Source organism: Cardiocondyla obscurior, linkage group LG02 (genome assembly GCF_019399895.1).
Source record: "Cardiocondyla obscurior isolate alpha-2009 linkage group LG02, Cobs3.1, whole genome shotgun sequence".
Lineage (NCBI taxonomy): Eukaryota > Metazoa > Arthropoda > Insecta > Hymenoptera > Formicidae > Cardiocondyla > Cardiocondyla obscurior.
The window spans coordinates 6,169,862-6,187,561 of record NC_091865.1 but is presented as its reverse complement, the minus strand read 5'-3'; the positions used below and the strand labels follow the sequence as shown (position 1 = coordinate 6,187,561).

The 17,700-nt window shown below is 33.8% G+C and overlaps 3 protein-coding genes across 5 annotated transcripts; 1 reads left to right on the top strand and 2 right to left on the bottom strand.

Moving 5' to 3' along the window:
• Positions 1–204: 204 nt before the first annotated feature.
• On the bottom strand, positions 205–2,701 carry LOC139113301 (protein phosphatase 1 regulatory subunit 7). Of its 3 annotated transcripts, none has more exons than XM_070674353.1 (6): positions 2,622–2,701; positions 2,297–2,398; positions 2,119–2,216; positions 1,805–2,001; positions 1,251–1,722; positions 205–1,178 (listed from the first exon to the last, which is right to left on the bottom strand). In XM_070674353.1, exons 2-6 carry the CDS (start codon positions 2,307–2,309, stop codon positions 978–980), a joined length of 981 nt encoding a protein of 326 aa, XP_070530454.1. In that variant the 5' UTR covers positions 2,310–2,398; positions 2,622–2,701; the 3' UTR covers positions 205–977. The 3 variants fall into 3 exon arrangements, with proteins under 3 accessions (XP_070530454.1, XP_070530452.1, XP_070530453.1); XM_070674351.1 differs by having other exon boundaries at positions 2,534–2,655; XM_070674352.1 differs by having other exon boundaries at positions 2,500–2,632.
• Positions 2,702–3,567: 866 nt separating this feature from the next.
• On the bottom strand, positions 3,568–10,387 carry LOC139113304 (uncharacterized). The gene is made up of 12 exons (XM_070674356.1): positions 10,245–10,387; positions 8,472–8,718; positions 8,242–8,326; positions 7,902–8,081; positions 7,708–7,748; positions 7,476–7,635; positions 7,226–7,344; positions 6,858–6,993; positions 5,630–6,221; positions 4,570–5,154; positions 4,166–4,373; positions 3,568–3,936 (listed from the first exon to the last, which is right to left on the bottom strand). Exons 1-11 carry the CDS (start codon positions 10,265–10,267, stop codon positions 4,214–4,216), a joined length of 2,328 nt encoding a protein of 775 aa, XP_070530457.1. The 5' UTR covers positions 10,268–10,387; the 3' UTR covers positions 3,568–3,936; positions 4,166–4,213.
• A 390-nt stretch (positions 10,388–10,777) lies between these two features.
• LOC139113299 (alkylglycerol monooxygenase) lies at positions 10,778–15,637 on the top strand. The gene is made up of 11 exons (XM_070674345.1): positions 10,778–11,306; positions 11,512–11,885; positions 12,203–12,659; positions 13,159–13,277; positions 13,445–13,599; positions 13,688–13,791; positions 14,050–14,212; positions 14,281–14,432; positions 14,517–14,651; positions 14,747–14,866; positions 15,009–15,637. The coding sequence occupies exons 3-11, from the start codon at positions 12,522–12,524 to the stop codon at positions 15,309–15,311; spliced, it is 1,389 nt and encodes a 462-aa protein (XP_070530446.1). The 5' UTR covers positions 10,778–11,306; positions 11,512–11,885; positions 12,203–12,521; the 3' UTR covers positions 15,312–15,637.
• Positions 15,638–17,700: the final 2,063 nt, after the last annotated feature.

Genomic DNA, 17,700 nt, shown 5'->3' with positions numbered 1-17,700 from the left:
GTGGAGGAAAAATGGCGATCGTCCATGTCGACCAATTGCTACCCACAGTTGCGCGATTGGACGCGCGAAGACGAATATAGCAGCAATGGTAAAATCTTACATATCTATATGCATATGGTCTAAGGTCTAAGCCGTCTAAGAATAAAATTAAAAAAAAGCGATAGTTGAGAGAGTAATTTGAGATCGATCAACTCTTACAATTAGTGAGTTTAAGACATTTAATGATTTATTTACATAAAATTAGAATATTTTATATATGACTACATATTATAGCAATAATTATCGAGACGGATCAACTAAGATAATTATAAAAGCTGCTTGCGCTTGCTATTATAAAATATAGATATACATTATACTTTCGTAACGAGAAATATTCTCTTTGATTATTTTAAAAACAAATATACCTTAAAAGTAATTGGAATATTCGAAATATTAATATCTATTAGCTTCTTAAAGTAATTATAGATTTTTATAGAAACTTATGGTATAATAATAGAGTAATATAATAATATACGATAAGAAAAAAAAAAAAAGGAAAATGTATCAACAACTGTAAAACTTGTTCAAAATCAAAATTATTGTGACACAATGGTTAATTATTTCTCGTATTTCTTTTTCAATATAAAAAAAGATTTTTAAGAAATTAATTACTGGATTTCAACATTGAGTAGCTTTGTAAATCTAATATCAAGCACATTTTCGATATAAGTACTATGATTAATTTTATATGACCAAGCCTCTACATAATGATCGTATCGGATATAAAAAAAAAAAAAAAAATACAACCAGTAAATGGATTCCACCATATAGATCAGCGCTCGGAATTAGTAGCCCAGTTCGGCCGATTTCTGATCGTCTCTGCCTTTGGTCAGAAATCGGCCGAACTGGGCTACTAATTCCGAGCGCTGATATAGATTGTCCATGAACAATTTATGTTATTTTTTAGTTGTACATACTCATTAATATTTTACTTATTGTTATTCTCTCCACTGTTGACCAGACTTTCGCTTACAAAGCGTTGCATCCAGTTGTTCAAGCCACGGCAGTAATAGGATGATTTTTCTCCTATAATTTGAATCCTTTGCTATAGGATTTTGCTCCAAATACACAGTCTGTAGTTTTTTGTTTGCTGTTAAGTTCTCTAATGTGCTCCAATCTTCAATTTCATTATTATTCATCTGTTAAATAATACAAGTTGTAAAAACAATACGCAATTGCATGATATAGAAATATTAAAAATTAATTTTTACCCAAAATTCTTCAAGACTTTCCAGATGACTCATATTTTGAATCTTTTTTATTTTGTTATTAGCCAGATCCAATGTTGTTAATCCTAGACAATTCTCTATGCCTTCTATGCATGTAATACCATTTTCAGATAAGTATAATTCATTCAATTTCTTTAATTCTTCAATATTCTCAATCGTCGTAATCCGATTACTTTGTAAGCTTAACAATTCAAGGTCCTTTAAGCTCTCCAAATTCTGAATTTTTGTAATTTTGTTTTTACCAAGATATAAATACGTCAACTTTTCAAGACCTTCTAAATTCTCAATTTCGCGTATTTTATTATCGCCTAATTCTAAAGTTGTAAGATTTACTAGATGTGAGATGTTCTCAATTTTTAAAACTTTATTTGATGATATATATAATCTTTGCAAATTCAATAAATTGTCCAGCCCCTCTATCTTTTTTATGCGATTGAATGACAAGTCCAAGAATCTAAAACCAAAATCATATTATTATTATAATTTTAAATTATTTAACTGCCTGTCATTTCTTATATGGATTTAAAGTAAAATACTTTAAATTCTGAAGAGCGTCCAGATTTTCTATAGTTGTAATTTGATTATCCCTTAACTCCAGTTCTACCAAAGTAGTCAATGTATCAAGATTTTCTATCTTCTTAATCAGGTTCCATGTAAAGCATAATCTTCGTATTTGTGTCAATGGCTCCAAATTTTCGAGTTTGGTTAATCTCGCGTGATTAAAGTCTAATTCCTGAAATAATTGATGTAATATTGTCAGTAATAACTTGCAGCAGTATGCAACAATTTTAAAATATAAAAAAAAACATGCTAATTTTTATTTAATAAAAAAATGAACCAGAAAACATACTTCACTATCGGGATCTATAATTAATATCTTATCAGGCTCCTCAGAATCCTTCTCATTTTCGACTTTAATGTCGACGGAGCTCTCGCTCTTGTCCTCGTCTGGAATAATCGGACTAAACATAACCTAAGCTCATAATTTCGTGCACAAAATTAAGATCTTAACTCCTTAAATATCATACCGTTATTAGCCATCGTTGGAACCGTTGAACGGAACAAAAAGTGACGGGCGCTCAGCTGTTCAGATCTGATGGGCCGCTCAGCTGTTGACGATAAAAATCGACCTAAAACATCACGATGATTCACTACTTCTGTACGACTGGCGGAAATTTCGCGCAATTAACGAAACCGTAGAGATAAATTTATAGCAAACGTCGCACGATACCGTGAAATGATAAGAACGTAAGCGAACTACGTACGGGGGAAGAAAAAATCCGATAGACTTGAAGGCTAATAATATAAATAATAAATCAATCAAACACCGTATGAAACATGATAGTATCTCACATAAGATCGCGAACCATCGCCAGCTTGCCGAGTGTTGCCGAGCGTCATGACTCGAGTGACGTTGAAAAGGATGCCAAATATAAGTAAAACCTTCCTGTTTTACCACCCATTTGTAGTTCTCGTTTTTATTTCGAATTGACTGCGTGGAATTAAAAATCTTTTTACAAGATTAAAGCTGCGTATACACTAATCTACGCCATCCCGATCAATTTGAAGCAAAATATACGAAAAAATTTTTGAAAATTGCATTAGCCAATGAAACTCTTGCTTCACATTGCAAACGGTCACGTATCATTTGGATACAGTGCAAGTCGTGTAAATAAACATAAAAAAGTGACACAACGTTCGTTTGGTCAAGAAAAGACGACCACAGTTCAAACGGTCATTGTGCATTTGGCTCTCCGTGATTAACACTGGCTGTATTGTCCCTGAGCTGAACAGGAATAAGTGCCATTAATAAGAAAAAGAAGAAGAAGAAGGAGGAGAAGAAGAAGGCTCTCGGTGCATTCGGTCACAGTTGGGGCATCTTTTCGATCATGTCATACACTCATATGACATACACTCATATGGATAGCTTGTATACAGCAGATAAAAGGCAGAAGACGATGTAAAACGACGGGCGTCCACGGTATGTGACGTAAGTAGTTATTCTATTCAAGAGATATATACCTAACCAAACAAAATAATTTTTAAAAAAAGTAAGACAAACGTATATGCGATCAATTGCAGAAATAGTACAATATCACAAGCATAAAGAAAAGATTATTAATATATTTTTTAATTAAAAAAAAAATATATATATATATATATAAAAATATAATTTTTTTTGTCTGTGGAAACTCTGAATGTTAATCCAGTATAACCGTTGTCTAAGTGGAAAAATTAATTTTAATTAAATAGAAAAAAAAATAAGAAACATAGCTTATCTAGATTTGACGATATTAAGATGACATCTTGTTAAACAATTAAATTACGACAGAAATTAGGAAAACAACATATTTATTTGCATAATATATAATAATGTAAAATGCAATAATGTGTAGCACTGTCAAAGCTTGAACAACGTTAACTATTTAAATATTTTTGATGAGGGACAAAAGAGATAGAAGTACATCAAAGCAAAAACTTGAAACATCATGTCACGCATATAGCGCAATTATATCGCGATATATTTATTTCTGCTAAAGATATCTGAGTAATCGGTAAGCCGTTGGTTTAAACCATGGATGCTGCAGTGAAAGTGAGCGCAATGCGGGAAGCGTATTACCTCATTAAAGTCTCGGAAGAATTAGATTTACAATTGATCTTTCAGTACCTAGAAACAAAGTTATGTTTGATTTAGTACAGTTTTATTTAATTGAAATATTTCCAAAATATTAATTTAATTAATTTATTCACTAATTATACAAGCTAATTTACTTTCGTGTATATAAATATTTTTTCTTGCGTTATTTCCATAAAAATAGAAAGAATAGAAAATAGCCAAATTTTAATATTGAGAATAGAAAAAAATCTTATAACAAAAATTAATTTTTAATATTTACCAGCGTGCAAAAGAGTTGTAATTATAAAATTTCTTTATTGCGGTATGCTTAAAAGTCAGAGTACATGATTTCTTGCGGCTTCTCGAATTTAATCGGGCGATAGAATGTGAATGACTGATTCCATCCACGTGGTGCTGTATTATAATTTGTCAAATTGTGAAGACTGGCCACCTTCGGTCCGGCATAATTGTCATTTTCGTACAGTTTACTCCCTGAAAATTAATATATTAGACATAAGTCCTCAAATATAAAGACATCCAATTAAGATATCTGATCCTTCATATCTCGTAATAAATTATCTTACATCTAGATAAGGATCGAGGGCTAGTGGGCTTGCAACAATTTCTACATTTAGTATGCAAAAGCATTAATATTATAATCTACAAAAGCGCATGCATATTAACTTGCCTAGGTCCGGATTAACGTCAGCGGGTTTGCATTCTGGTGTAGAGGTGCCAGGTAAAAGATTATCCAAAACCGGCGTATTACGCAAATGTTTCTTGGTCTCGAGTATGTTCTCTTGCGAGGCGACTATCGAGAGCATCAGCGACTTTGCTTCGGGAAGTATTTCGCTTTCGGTATTAATGAATCTCTTGTCCGCGTCGCAAAGGGCTTCTAATTCCTGTGAAGTAGCCGAATGACGTTGATTAGTCAGGTACTCGTCTTCGAATGCAATCGAGTATTCGCTGCTGTCGCAGCAGTTCAGCAGAGCGGACGGTGCGGAATTGCCACGGTCTATAGATCCCTCCTCGTTCGGATAATATTCGGAATTGGTGTCGTCCGTCGTGTATTCGCTTTCGTCAGTGGACACGTATCCATTGCATCGAGGTAGCACCTTCGCGGGCACTTCGTATTCGCTTTCGTGTGCACCGCATAACTGGCCGTTACACTTTGACTGCAATTTCCTTTCGTAGCTTCCACACGTGTCGTATAATCGGCTGTTACGTTGGGACTGCAGTTTCGCAGATTCTTCGTAGCTCCCGCGCTGTCTGTATAATTAATTAAAACAGATTCACGAAACGATTTCGCTAGAACTTTCGTTCTAAAGAGGAATACGCTACGATTATGAAATTCAATTGACGTAAAGAAAAAAATTATGTACGTATTAATGAAAGATAAACATTAAACTTCGGACTTGGTTGAATTACGCATTATATGAATGGCAACGTTATAAATGACATCCTAGCATCCGTCACATTTGCAATTAAAATGATAGTTTAAGATGTGCAGTTAAAAAAAAAAAAAAAAAAAAAAAGTACGTAGCGCGAGTATAATATAAAAACTATAATAAATTCTCAACAGATACACTTCCTCCAATACGTGAATCATCAAAGAAGAATTTTAATAATTCTGTTAACTTAAAGAAATAGGTGACCGTGCTCGGAAATAGATTGAAATAAAACGCGGAAAGGCTTGTTGCACTTAATTGTGATTAATTAAAGTCGAAGAATCCATCGTTCTCACCGTGCATATCTCTCCTCCTCGTTCTTGTACTTGATAGGATTTTTCGTCTCAAAGAAACGTGCTATGCCATTATCCAACGGGCACTGCTGTACGATTGGAATGATCTTTGGACTGATCTGTTTATATTGCAGAACTGGTCTGCATGTTTTTTCAAATTCTTGTATCAGCTGCTTCACTGGCACAGGAGTGTATCCGTTTTTCTCATTGTCATCCTGAATTTGCTTCACGCTCTGCTGTTTATTCCCAATTTTGCTGGCAATCACGTAATCGTTGCACTTGTTGTTGTCGTAACGCTGAATCCTCGTGTCTTTGTGGTTGTAGTCTCGCACATTGCAAACGTCAGGTTTCCTCGGCGATTGATAGTTGTTGTTAATGTATCTATTATTGCTACTTGCGATTGCGTGCTTATTGGCCATGTTAGTATGACGATTGTTAGTAGATTCGTAAACGGTACGACGCGACTTTTCGACGACGGGCGATCGTCGAGAATGATCCGAAGGGAAATCGGAATCGGTGCCCACCGCAATTTCCCGTAAATAAATCTTTTTGATCTCGCTAGAATGGCCGCATCGATTAGCATTGCAGTGCCTGTCTGCAACTCGTAAGTCGAAATTAATACAGCAGAGTAGCTGCTAGGAAAAAGCTTTTGTTAAAAAATTTAGCATAAAATGCCTCTTCGAGGGAATAAAAAAAATTATATATGTTCAATATAAAGGTTTTTGTGAAACTTAAAAATAATAAAAGTTTATCGGAATATAATTTTGTAATAAAAATAATATTTAATTATAATTTAATTACAATTGAACTGGTTTATAATAAATATGAAAGATCGAATTTAATGTGAAAGATGAAATACTTTTTGAGAACAAGGTTTCTTATGTGAAAATGATGTATTTTACAATGTCGATAACTAAAGATTAAACTTTTTTTTTTTTTTTTTTTTTTTTAAATGTATCTTTTAGATGTTTTATATTTATATGCTTGGCAACGTAAATGTTTTAATGTGTCATTTTATCGTCAGATTAGACGTTTGCCTTGAAATGCACTTAATCTCTCTATTGATCAATCGTTGTAAATAACATGATCATAACTTTAAAATATCGTAGAGAATAGAGAAAACAAGCTTAGCCGTTTGACAACAGGCCAATCTAAATTTGCCAAGTGAGATCACCTTGGATTTGAGATTATTATTCTGTTCATCATTGAATACTTTTTATGTTATACACACCTGTTACCGGAATATTTGCAGCATCGAGTGAAATATCCACCGTAAAAGGATTGTAAAATGGTTTGTCACAGCTTGAAATCGGCGTGTGAGGTGTTAACGACATAGGAGTTGTAAACTTCGAATTACCGTTAATTTCCTGAAAGCGTAATTTTTTTTTTTTTATTTGGTTTTTACAATGTAAAATTATTTTTAGTTCACGAAGAACAAAGTTCTCTTAAAATTGAAAAAAAGAAATTAATTATTCTTTTTATTTATTTTTGGTAGAAACACTGTTGTAAGAAATTAAATTTATTTTATAAATTGAGGACTAATTCTTTAAAAATAAAATAAAATGCGAAGCTCAACACATAAAAAATTTTGCTGCTTACTAATTTTTCTGGATATGTTGGGGTCTTGGGTGTGATAGGCGTGTTAGGTGTCTGCGGCTGTTCTTGGTCCACCACCCACTTTTCTGACCTTTTCCTACGTTTCGCAAATATTTCAGCACCTGTGAATTATTTTGACAACGTTATACATACACCTTTTTTATATTTTATCATATTGCTATATTTATAAAATATTTTTGCAGATTTTAAGCGTCGTGTGGTGTTTCCATCATTTAAAATGTGCAGTACTCACCGCGTCCTTTTTGGTTATTCAAATCGCGCACGATATCGAAAAGCTTCTCAGGATTTTTTGGAATCGGTGCAATATTGACCTCTTCACCTAACGCCTGAATGCCATGAATGTCTAATACTTTTCCACATGGATTCATTACGCATTTAAGAGGTAACTTTTCCTGTTAAATAAAATTTTATCATACAGTATATAAATGCTAAAAATTTAACAATGCGCGCTTTGGATGCTTTACCTTATGAATCGTCGTGATTGATTCCTCTTCGTCTTCGACACCTGTGAAATATTATTCATTATATTTTTGCATACTATACAAAATAATTAAAAAATAGCAAAATAAAATTTTGTAAAGAAGAACATGACAGATTTTTACGGGAATGTAACTGTACAAATAAGGGTTCTTTATTAAAAAAAAATTGTAATGCATACCATTCCCATCATGGATCCATTTAACAGATCGTTTTTTTCTATTCACATACATGGACTGTCCTTTGCTTTTTACATTTTTCACATCGCTAAGCGAATGCGAAATTCGGCGTGCAAGTTCAACTTGATCCTCAACGGTAGGATGTGTCGGGGCATAAAAGTATGAAGACGCATACATTTTTTCTGAAAATGTTATTAACATTATGTTAATTTCATTGCATTAATTTACATTTGAAATTAAATTTTATTTAATTAAATAAATTGACTATTTAAAGAAAATTTTTTTTAAGCATTTCATAAAAATTATATTTTTGTTGTTAATTATATTAATAAAAATACGTACTATTTTTCGATTGTAATGGTTCTTGAGAGTCTGATGCTGGAGTTAATAACTTTTGCAAATTAATTGGAGTAGTAGTATCCCCTTCCTGTAATTAAAAAAATAATTGTGCAAATTTAATCTATCAAAACTATAATACTAAAATGTATTTAAAAAAAAAATTTAGTTCTGTGTAACTTATTCCTTGAAATTTTACAGATTAAAAGCAACTATGTGCCAATGGTTTCACTCACCATACCGAAGTGCAATATTCTCGATGTGAGGTTCTCGAGGAAGTTTCTTTTAACCGGATCGTGTCTGTCGGATGGCTTGTAACCACGCGAACGGATTACAACATTGTCTGCCGATACGCTACGTTGCAGGTAATTTTTCTCCTGTAAAGACCCGCTGTATTTCAGACTGCACTTGTATTCCGCATCCTTAGTGCACGTGAGCCCATACGAAGTGTTGCCCAAAACGTTGCGCTTGGCGTTAACGTGTCTGTGGACATTTGAAACGTTCGCAACGCGATGCAAATCTTCCATTTGCGCAAACTCTATAAGATTCCACGATTGTATGAAACAAAAAAAATTTAACAGAATACGTGCAAGAGAAGGTTTTTTTCTCTAACTTGATCGCACATCTCTAACTCTCGACCTGAAATTTGCGAATATTTATATATTGCACGTCAATTTGCTTTGCTGCGAGCTACGGAAATATACTTAACATAAATACGCTCGGTGCAAAAGCGTCGCGCGTATCCGATCTTAGATCTTTGATGTTGTGATATCTGAATTACATGAGATATCCGAGAGAGGGGAAAAAAAATAAAAAGAAAGAAAGAAAGAAGAGGATTTGTTCGTGCCCGGGCCGGCGTGCCGTAGAGCTCACAGTGAAGCTTTTTTGACTACGAAAATTGGTTACCTTCCAAGCAGCCAATTAATTCCGCGTCGCGGTATTGGCAGTGGTACAACGAGCTCTGTGTAAAAGAAACGCTAAATTTATCTGTTGTAACGTAATACGCAGTAACAGTTTGAAAGCAGTCGCCCTCACTGATCGGCGCGCATCCCATTATTATGTCGAAAAATTCTGAAATAATACTTAACAGTGCTATTAACGTTCTTTTAAATCGACAAGTTATCAACTCGATTCCTTACCCCGAATGCAAATTATTCGTCAATATACGATCGTATGATTACGTTTGATAGGCAATCAACGGAATTGACTTCCTGGTACATGTACATTTTAATTTAGAATATTTACTTGACGAAATTGAATAATTATATTAGTACATTGTTAAGTGTTTTGTTCTTTGAATTCGTGTTAAAAAGAAGCAATATGGCGAGGTTCAATTCTTACAACGCAATCGATACTTTCTTTAAATAGATTGTTTGGTGCAAGTTTGAGAGTTTCCTCGAAGTCGGTCACGCTGCTCGCAGCACTTGGTGAATTGAAATTTCGAGAAAGTTTTTTAACGGTTAAAGTTTTGATCGTCGACTTAATTTGAATAACAATTGGCGATTATTTAGTTGAAAGATCAATTGGAGAGAACACATGAGTTTCAAAGAAAATATATTAAAAAATAATAATTGCGAGGAATATATCTTTTTTTTTTTTTTTACAGATAAATTAAAAATTTTCTTCTCTCTTTGTCTCATTTTTCCAACATTTCACAATATGATTTCACTAAGATCTTTTAGTACCGTCACCGCAGCTGGAGAACACATCACGATTAATAAAGTTATCCATCGCGGAAAAATAGCCACATTGATAAACACAGCTGACATTTCTGATACCATTCTTGGGAAATTTCTCTCGCGAATAGTAACGATAAGAAAAAAAGAGGAAAAAAAAAAAAAAAAAAAAAGGAAAAAGAAAAGGAAAAAAAATTGACAAAACGGGGAAAAAGGAAAAGAAAGAGAAAGGAGGAGGGAAAAAACCATGACTTAGATAACGCACTCTCTCCCTCCCTCTCTCAACCCCATTCTCTCCCAGGTTGACAGGGTCATTGCGAAGAGTGAATTTACTTATCAAACGATGCTCTCCTCATCGCGACGTGCACGCACACAGAAAAGTGGGTCGTCTCTCTTCTTCGCCTACACTTTGTTTTTCTTCTTTTCCTCGAGATTTATTTTTCCCACGAGCTTTACGTAACGCCGCGACACCCCAGCCTGCACACTTAGCCGAAGGTAGTCAGAATCCACCTAAGCTCGACAACGAGGGCTCTCTCGTCGCCAGAGGAAAACCTCGCATCTTGCAAAACGCTCCCTGGCACACACCAGCCGTTCAAGGTAGCAGAGGCAGCGGTACCAGAAGAAGTCTCTGCCGCTGCTACTGCTGCCACCGTCGTTGCAACATTCAGAAGTCAACGAGCCGGTTCATTGACGGGACGGAGATGAGAAAAAGGGAGTAACGGGGAGCGAGAAAGAGAGAAATGGTACTTATTTTTATATCGAGCAAACTGCGGAATCGTCATGGTTCTCCACCGGATATCTCGCAACTCCAGTAGCATGCAAGGGAACTCTTTCGAAAGAAAGATGGTCCGGGTCGCGACACCGGTTTTGCACCTAAATATCAATCGCCTACATACGTGAATAAGTATATATCTTCCGAAACGGACCGACCGGGCTGGCGGAGAGAAGTGTCACTACCGCGGTGGCGAAGGTCTCTCTCGATGGCTTCTCTACAGACAGGTCTACGCCGATACTACCGAGAGAATCCACCTTGCGTCACTTGCGTGCCCTTCTCTTCGCCATGAAGATCCGTTCGTAATCGTTGAGCCCAATCAGCAAGGGGTCCGCAGTTATATGCGATGAATTACAAACACGGCCGGCACACCCTGGTGCTTTATAATAGCGCCCAAACCGTTGTCTATACCGCGACCGCTTGCCGACTGGCTTGGGACGCCTTTCGTTAAAAATAGATCATCAGAAAGCGACACCTCAAGATTCGAGTCGAGCCAACGACGGGTTGTTCGCTATGGTACGTCCGTAAGGCGTCGTGTACAGAGCAAATGGTAGTTATGTGTATTACCAAGCGAACACCTGTAAGTCATCAAGCTATAAAGATACTCAAAGACATTTGAAAAGGTATGATTTTTATGCCGCTTACTTTGTTTCTTTTTTTTCTTTTTTATTTTTTTTTATACGTCGGGAATAAATTATTTTTCATATTAATTCAAAAGATAACAGTAAAGATTTACTGCAATGTATTTTAGAATATAAAAAAATGTTATATAAATATTATATTATATATTATTTATAATTTGTATGTACTATAGGATTTATATTTTAGGTTCCATGATTTATTAAATTCATCATCCGTAAGCGAGACAACAACTCGTGTCATTGGAGCATGCTTGAAAACGGACATTCCGTAAAGTTTCTTATCACTGATTACTACTGCTGAATGGAGGGGGAACGCGTTGATTATGCAGTTGTTACATGAACATTTAACATGCATGTAGTTCTCTTCTGTGTTGCGTATTTCTATATTGTAAATTTAGCGAAAAGTGTGCTCTGTGAAAATTGTTACGAACATGGGTATATCGAAACGACTCCTCGATACTACTGTGCATTTCGTAAAGATTTCTCGTCTTTAAACTAGTGTTATCTACAATATAACGATGTCTAATATAAGTGCGCACGTACATGTGTTATCAATACGTGGTAATTAATTTCCAGTTATTGTGTCACTTCGAAGAAATCATGCTGCTTTATTAATTAGGAAAACTTTTCAAGAGAGTAAACTTCTTAACAAATTTATAATTCTGCTTGATTAATGAATTCTCTTTACTGTTATTTTTTTTATTTATGTATAAAATTCTTTTTCTTTTGTCAAAATTTTTATAAAAAATTTTTTTTTATATATGTATATCTTGACAAAATTCAAGAAATTCTTATTTAAATTTTACAATGAATTATTAATGTAAATATTCTGTGAAATTATTGTTAAAAGTGTCATCATTCGGTTTTTTTTCTACTAGGTGCGCATTTTACGTCGGCGGTTTGATTTTGTTGAATTAAATATTAATGTAATCTCGGACGCGTGTGGTATGTTATCATAATCACTATACATTAACGAATAACTTTGAATTCGCCGGTTTGCACGTATAGCGCCTCCAAGATAATTGATCTGTCACGTGCGTTGGTTTAGCTCGAACTTATATAAACACATACGCGCGGAGCAAGCGATTAAACCAATGTCGTATAGCGTCCGAGAGGTTTGCTCAAACACCTAAAGTTTCTGAAAAATTAATAGAATATTCTTGTGATTTAATAATTCATGCGTATTTACTGAATTCTATGATGAACGTAATATTGGATTTGTTTGTAAAAATTGTCGATTATTTTTTAAAATACCTTGGAAAACTTTGGTATTTGGTCAGTCCAAAGGAGACAACTTTCGAGTTTCCACACGAGGTGCCGGACTATCAACAACAGGTAATGTTCTTAATACAAGAACTAATAAAATAAAATCTTTCCGAAGCTCAACATAATTTTTTATCGGATTAAATTACATGCTATTTTTTGCGTGATGTATAATGTCGTAATTTAAACAATACACGCGATAGACGATTAATTAATAATATAATTAATTAATTGTAATAATAAAATTACTTAACAAAATAAAAAATGTTTTAGTCCATTAGTGTGTGACATTAATTGTACTTAATAAAACTGGTTTGAAAAATTTACTTAGTGCTTGATACGTGATAAGATTTATGCTAAAGTAGCATAAACGATGTCAAATGCATCGAGTGAGTCCAGTAATTTGAATGCGCAGCTGGACTTCTTGTTACAAACGTGGCAAGCTACATGAATCGTTAACAAGTCATATGTGTGCGCTATTTTTGTCGAGACCTCATTCGAATGTATTACTAATACATACGAAATCATACGCAAAGTTTAACTTTCTGCATACACAATCTTATATTTATAGGTATGGATTCCGTTTTTTTTGTTGCTGATCTTGGAACAATTATTACTGAGAGAAAAGAAATTCCGTCTAAACGACCAAGTAACATCGTTATCACACTGGATACTTGATGAATTTGTCAGGTAAGTTTATAAACTACAGCTTATACATAGAGTTGTACAAGAAAAAGAAACTTTAAATTCAAAGATTGAAATAATAAAAATATAAAATTTATATATGAGAAATATATATATATAATTTGTATTTTTTTTAATTAATTTATTTAAATAAAACGTTGTTGATTTTACAGAATTTTTTCTCGCGGTGCTGAATATCTTTTATACATTACCATTTATGAAAATTTTGGCAAAAGATACACTTTACCCTGGAATTCATTATGGACATGGTATATTACTTTCATTGCTGTGGATTTTTGTTATTATTGGGCTCATCGCAGTAACCATGGTTAAATTTCTATTTAAGATTTCTCAGCATTTAACACCCATCGCTCTCTCTTCTCCTTTAATTTAAGATGTTAATTGACTGCTTGCAGAAGTTCACTTTTTATGGGCTTATCATCAAGTACATCATAGTAGTGAGGAGTTTAATCTCGCGGTTGGTCTGCGACAGTCCATTCTACAACATTGGTGCAACTCCGTAAGTAACAATCTATTAAAATTTTATATTAGATACACGTACAAAAATTATAATAATTAAAAAAATATATACATTAATACAAAATTTTGATAGTTAGTATTATATTTCTTAAAATCGATTAACGTAAATTAAAAGTTAAAAGTGTTTTGAAACTAAAATTTAAAAATCTAAAATTAAAATAAAACTTTATAGTGCATTTTATATTGTGTGTGTGTACCGTTTTAATTTAAATATTTCAATTTTAATAATCTTTTATAGATAATTTACTTGCCTCTTGCCTTTTTTATACCTCCATCACATTTTATGGTCCATAATCAGTTTAACTTAATATATCAATTGTGGATACATACAACAGTCATTGGTAATCTTGGATTATTCGAATTGATTTTTAATACGCCTAAACATCATCGTGTTCATCATGGTAAATTAAATATATTGTACTTTTTTTCACGACTTGTATTAATTACATATAAACTTTTATTTTTGCAGGCTGCAATCTTTATTGCTTAGATAAAAATTATGGCGGTGTACTTATAATATGGGACCGACTATTTGGTACATTTCAAGATGAAGAACAAAAAGAAGAAATTGTTTATGGACTGGTTATTAATGTCGAATCATTTAATGCGTTTTATTTGCAGGTAAAGTGTGCAATTAATTATATAGAGAACTTTTAAAAGAGCTAAAATTAAAAGATAAATTATTCTTTTAATATTAATTTTTAGATATTTTACTTAAAAAATTTAATCAAGAGAAGTATAAGTGTGAATACATGGACCGATAAATGTGCTACTTTTTGGAAAGGTCCTAGTTGGTTTCCAGGTACACCACGTTTAGGTTTAGATGAATTTAAAATAAAGGTAAATTAATCAAAATTGTTTAGTAGAATAACGTGTTGATGCACTTGATAAATATTTAAATAATTTGAATTTAAATTGAAATAATCTTTTCGTAGGTGAAATCTAGACCTGTATACGATCCTTACATACCAAACTGGCAAAAAATATATATAAGTATACAGTTTTTGGTGATTCTTCTCAATCATTATAAACTATACAAACCACAATACTATGAAGTAAGTTTTTAATGTAATTAGTTATTATATACGAAAAAATTTGCATTATAGAATATAACTAAAGAAAAAAGTAACATGATAACTTAATTTTATGAATGTTATCTAAATGTATAATATTAAAAAGCATATACATGTTTTTCAGAATCTGGATAATTCTTTGGTTGCAATTCCAGTGGCAGACAACTTAATTAGTATAATCAGCATCGGTTTGTTATTTGATAATTGTGCGTTTATTTATTCTAGCGTCATTGAAACTCTGCGTTGCATCTCTTATGTGTATTTAATGCATATGTGCGAAGAAAACTTAACTGATCATTTAATATATTACGTACATGTATGTCAGTTGGGCTTTATTTGGATACCTTTTTTTGTATGCAAATTTTACATGTACATATACTTCCTTTATTTACAGGATTTTTATTTTATTTACGGTCTTGAGGAATAGCAATAAAAATTTATGTAAATATAATTTTTCGAAGCATTACATAAAGCAATTATTAATAATCGAACGGTGATTTTAATTTGTACGATTTAGCTAAATAAATATGTGTAGAGCGTAATATCATTGCATGCATGTTAATTGAAATACAACGTATCCATCGCTCAAAAATTCGTGATATACATATACAATGTAGAGAGCATCCTTGATCGTTCTTTCTTCTCCTAAAGTGATAGCTCTCTCTTTACAGCCGCGTGAATATCTCAATGTAAGTGGTGGATATCTCAAGCTGTAAGCGATCAATTCGGGTCTGCTTCGATCAGGGTACAAGCAGACTGATCGACAATTAATTCGAACGATATCGGCCACGAAACCTTCGCGACGAATATCTTAAGCTATAAGCGATTGATTCGAAACCGCATTTATTTCGTCGGGTCGTTTTCGGACAATTACGCTATGCGAAACATTAATAGATAACTTTATTTTATTTTATTTTTTTTTTTTTTACTTAAAAAATCAATTAGATATATATTTTTTTTTATTTAAACAGTAAATAATTTCAGCAACTCTTACCTACCCGTTGCATCGTCAACTCTGCTGTTGCGCATTGACCGGTAAGTTGTAAAATTTGTTTATAATATAATTGCATTTTAGGGCAATGAATGTAGGATAAGGACTAAGATCGAATCGACATTTAGCCACGTCTCTAACCTTAAAGCTATACGTTATCTTATAATCGGAAATAATAAAATTAATGGAGATTAATTCGTAAATTAATTGCTACTCTCTTAATGCTTTTATATTATTTTTATTATTAATTTATTAATAGTATTATTAATTCTACGGTTATACAAACGAGTCGTATCACTGATAATAAACGATGCAGTAAACGTATATATTGAGGTTCGATTTAATTTTAATATTTAATTAATATGTCCAGGCAAAAGACGGTCTTGACGATCTTCGAGATCGAGGACGATCTAGTGAAAGTACCGTCTTTATCTGGACATGCTAATTAAATATTACAATTAAATCGAACGGGAGTAACGAATAGACAGCCGCGGGGGGAGACGAAGGGGGGGATGGGGTGAGAGCGAGCGCGAGTCTACGTGCCGCGCGCTGGTATATTCCCCCACTACTCTCACTCTCGCTTTGTCCTTCTTCAGAGGTTACGCGAAGCACAGTACATACGTATCGCGCACTCATGGCAACCGCGTTCTCGTGCCGAAATTAATACGTACTTTCGTTTAACGAAAACCGCCCGTCACGAGAACCATCTTCTCCTCTTTATTTTCCGTGTGAGGAGAGTACGTGTCGCAGCCGGTTCGTCGGTCGTTCCGTGAGTTCCGCGAAGTATTCGGACGTAATTTATCGGCTTTATTCTAAACGCGAGTGCCGGACAGGAACGCGCGAAAGCGTTGAATAATATTCGAGGTTGTAAAATCACGGTCGGGATGTTCGCGAGCGTCCAGTGCGCGGAAGGACGACTCGACACGTGCCATCTGAAAGGAGGAGGAGGAGGAGGAGGAGGCTCGGGAAGGGTATCCTGCACCAGTGGAACAACCCCAGGGTAAGTAGTATCATTTTTCCTTCCTAATGAAATGCTTCAGATTTATGATAACATTTTTTTAATATTTTATTTAATTAATTTAACATGTATGAAATAATGTTTTAATTTTTCTGTTGCAGATTAAAAAGAACTCCGCCGCTGCTTATCGTTTAGTGAAAAATTTAAGTGCCGCACGCCGTTATTAACAATTATACGAACCGCAGTCGGTTCGTCGGTCGTTCCGGGAGTTTCGCATAGTATTCGGGCGTGATTTTTTCGCACGACTTTATTTTAAACGCGAGTGCCGAACATGGAGCGCGCGGAAAGTGATCATTGAGTAATTATCGCGATTAAAATCACGGTCGGGGTGTTCGCGAGTGACTTGTGCGCGGAAGGATGACTCGACACGCAAACTGAGAGGAGGAGCAGGCCTCGGATAGGCATCCTGCATCGGCGGAGCAACTTATAGGTAAATATAAATTTTTTCTTTTTTTAGAAAATCAAAAAAAAAAAAAAAAAAAAGCTTTACCTTTACATTAATTAAAATATTAATATGTCTACATTAATATGTTTTACTTTTTGTTACAGTCACCGGCAGAATCCTTCAACTCCGCCGAAGCTCATGCAGATTGGTGAGTCGCATAATTTTTTTTATTTAGCATGTTGGGGTTTTTTAAAAAATAGCGCGCGTATGGTTTCTTCTAATAGGAATAATAAACGTGAGCAGAATAAACGTGAACAAGTTTCAGATAATGCACAGATGTATATTTTTTATCGTTGAGGAAATAAACTTTTTAAATCACATTATTACAATATTAATTAATTTAATAATAATAGTAACATGTA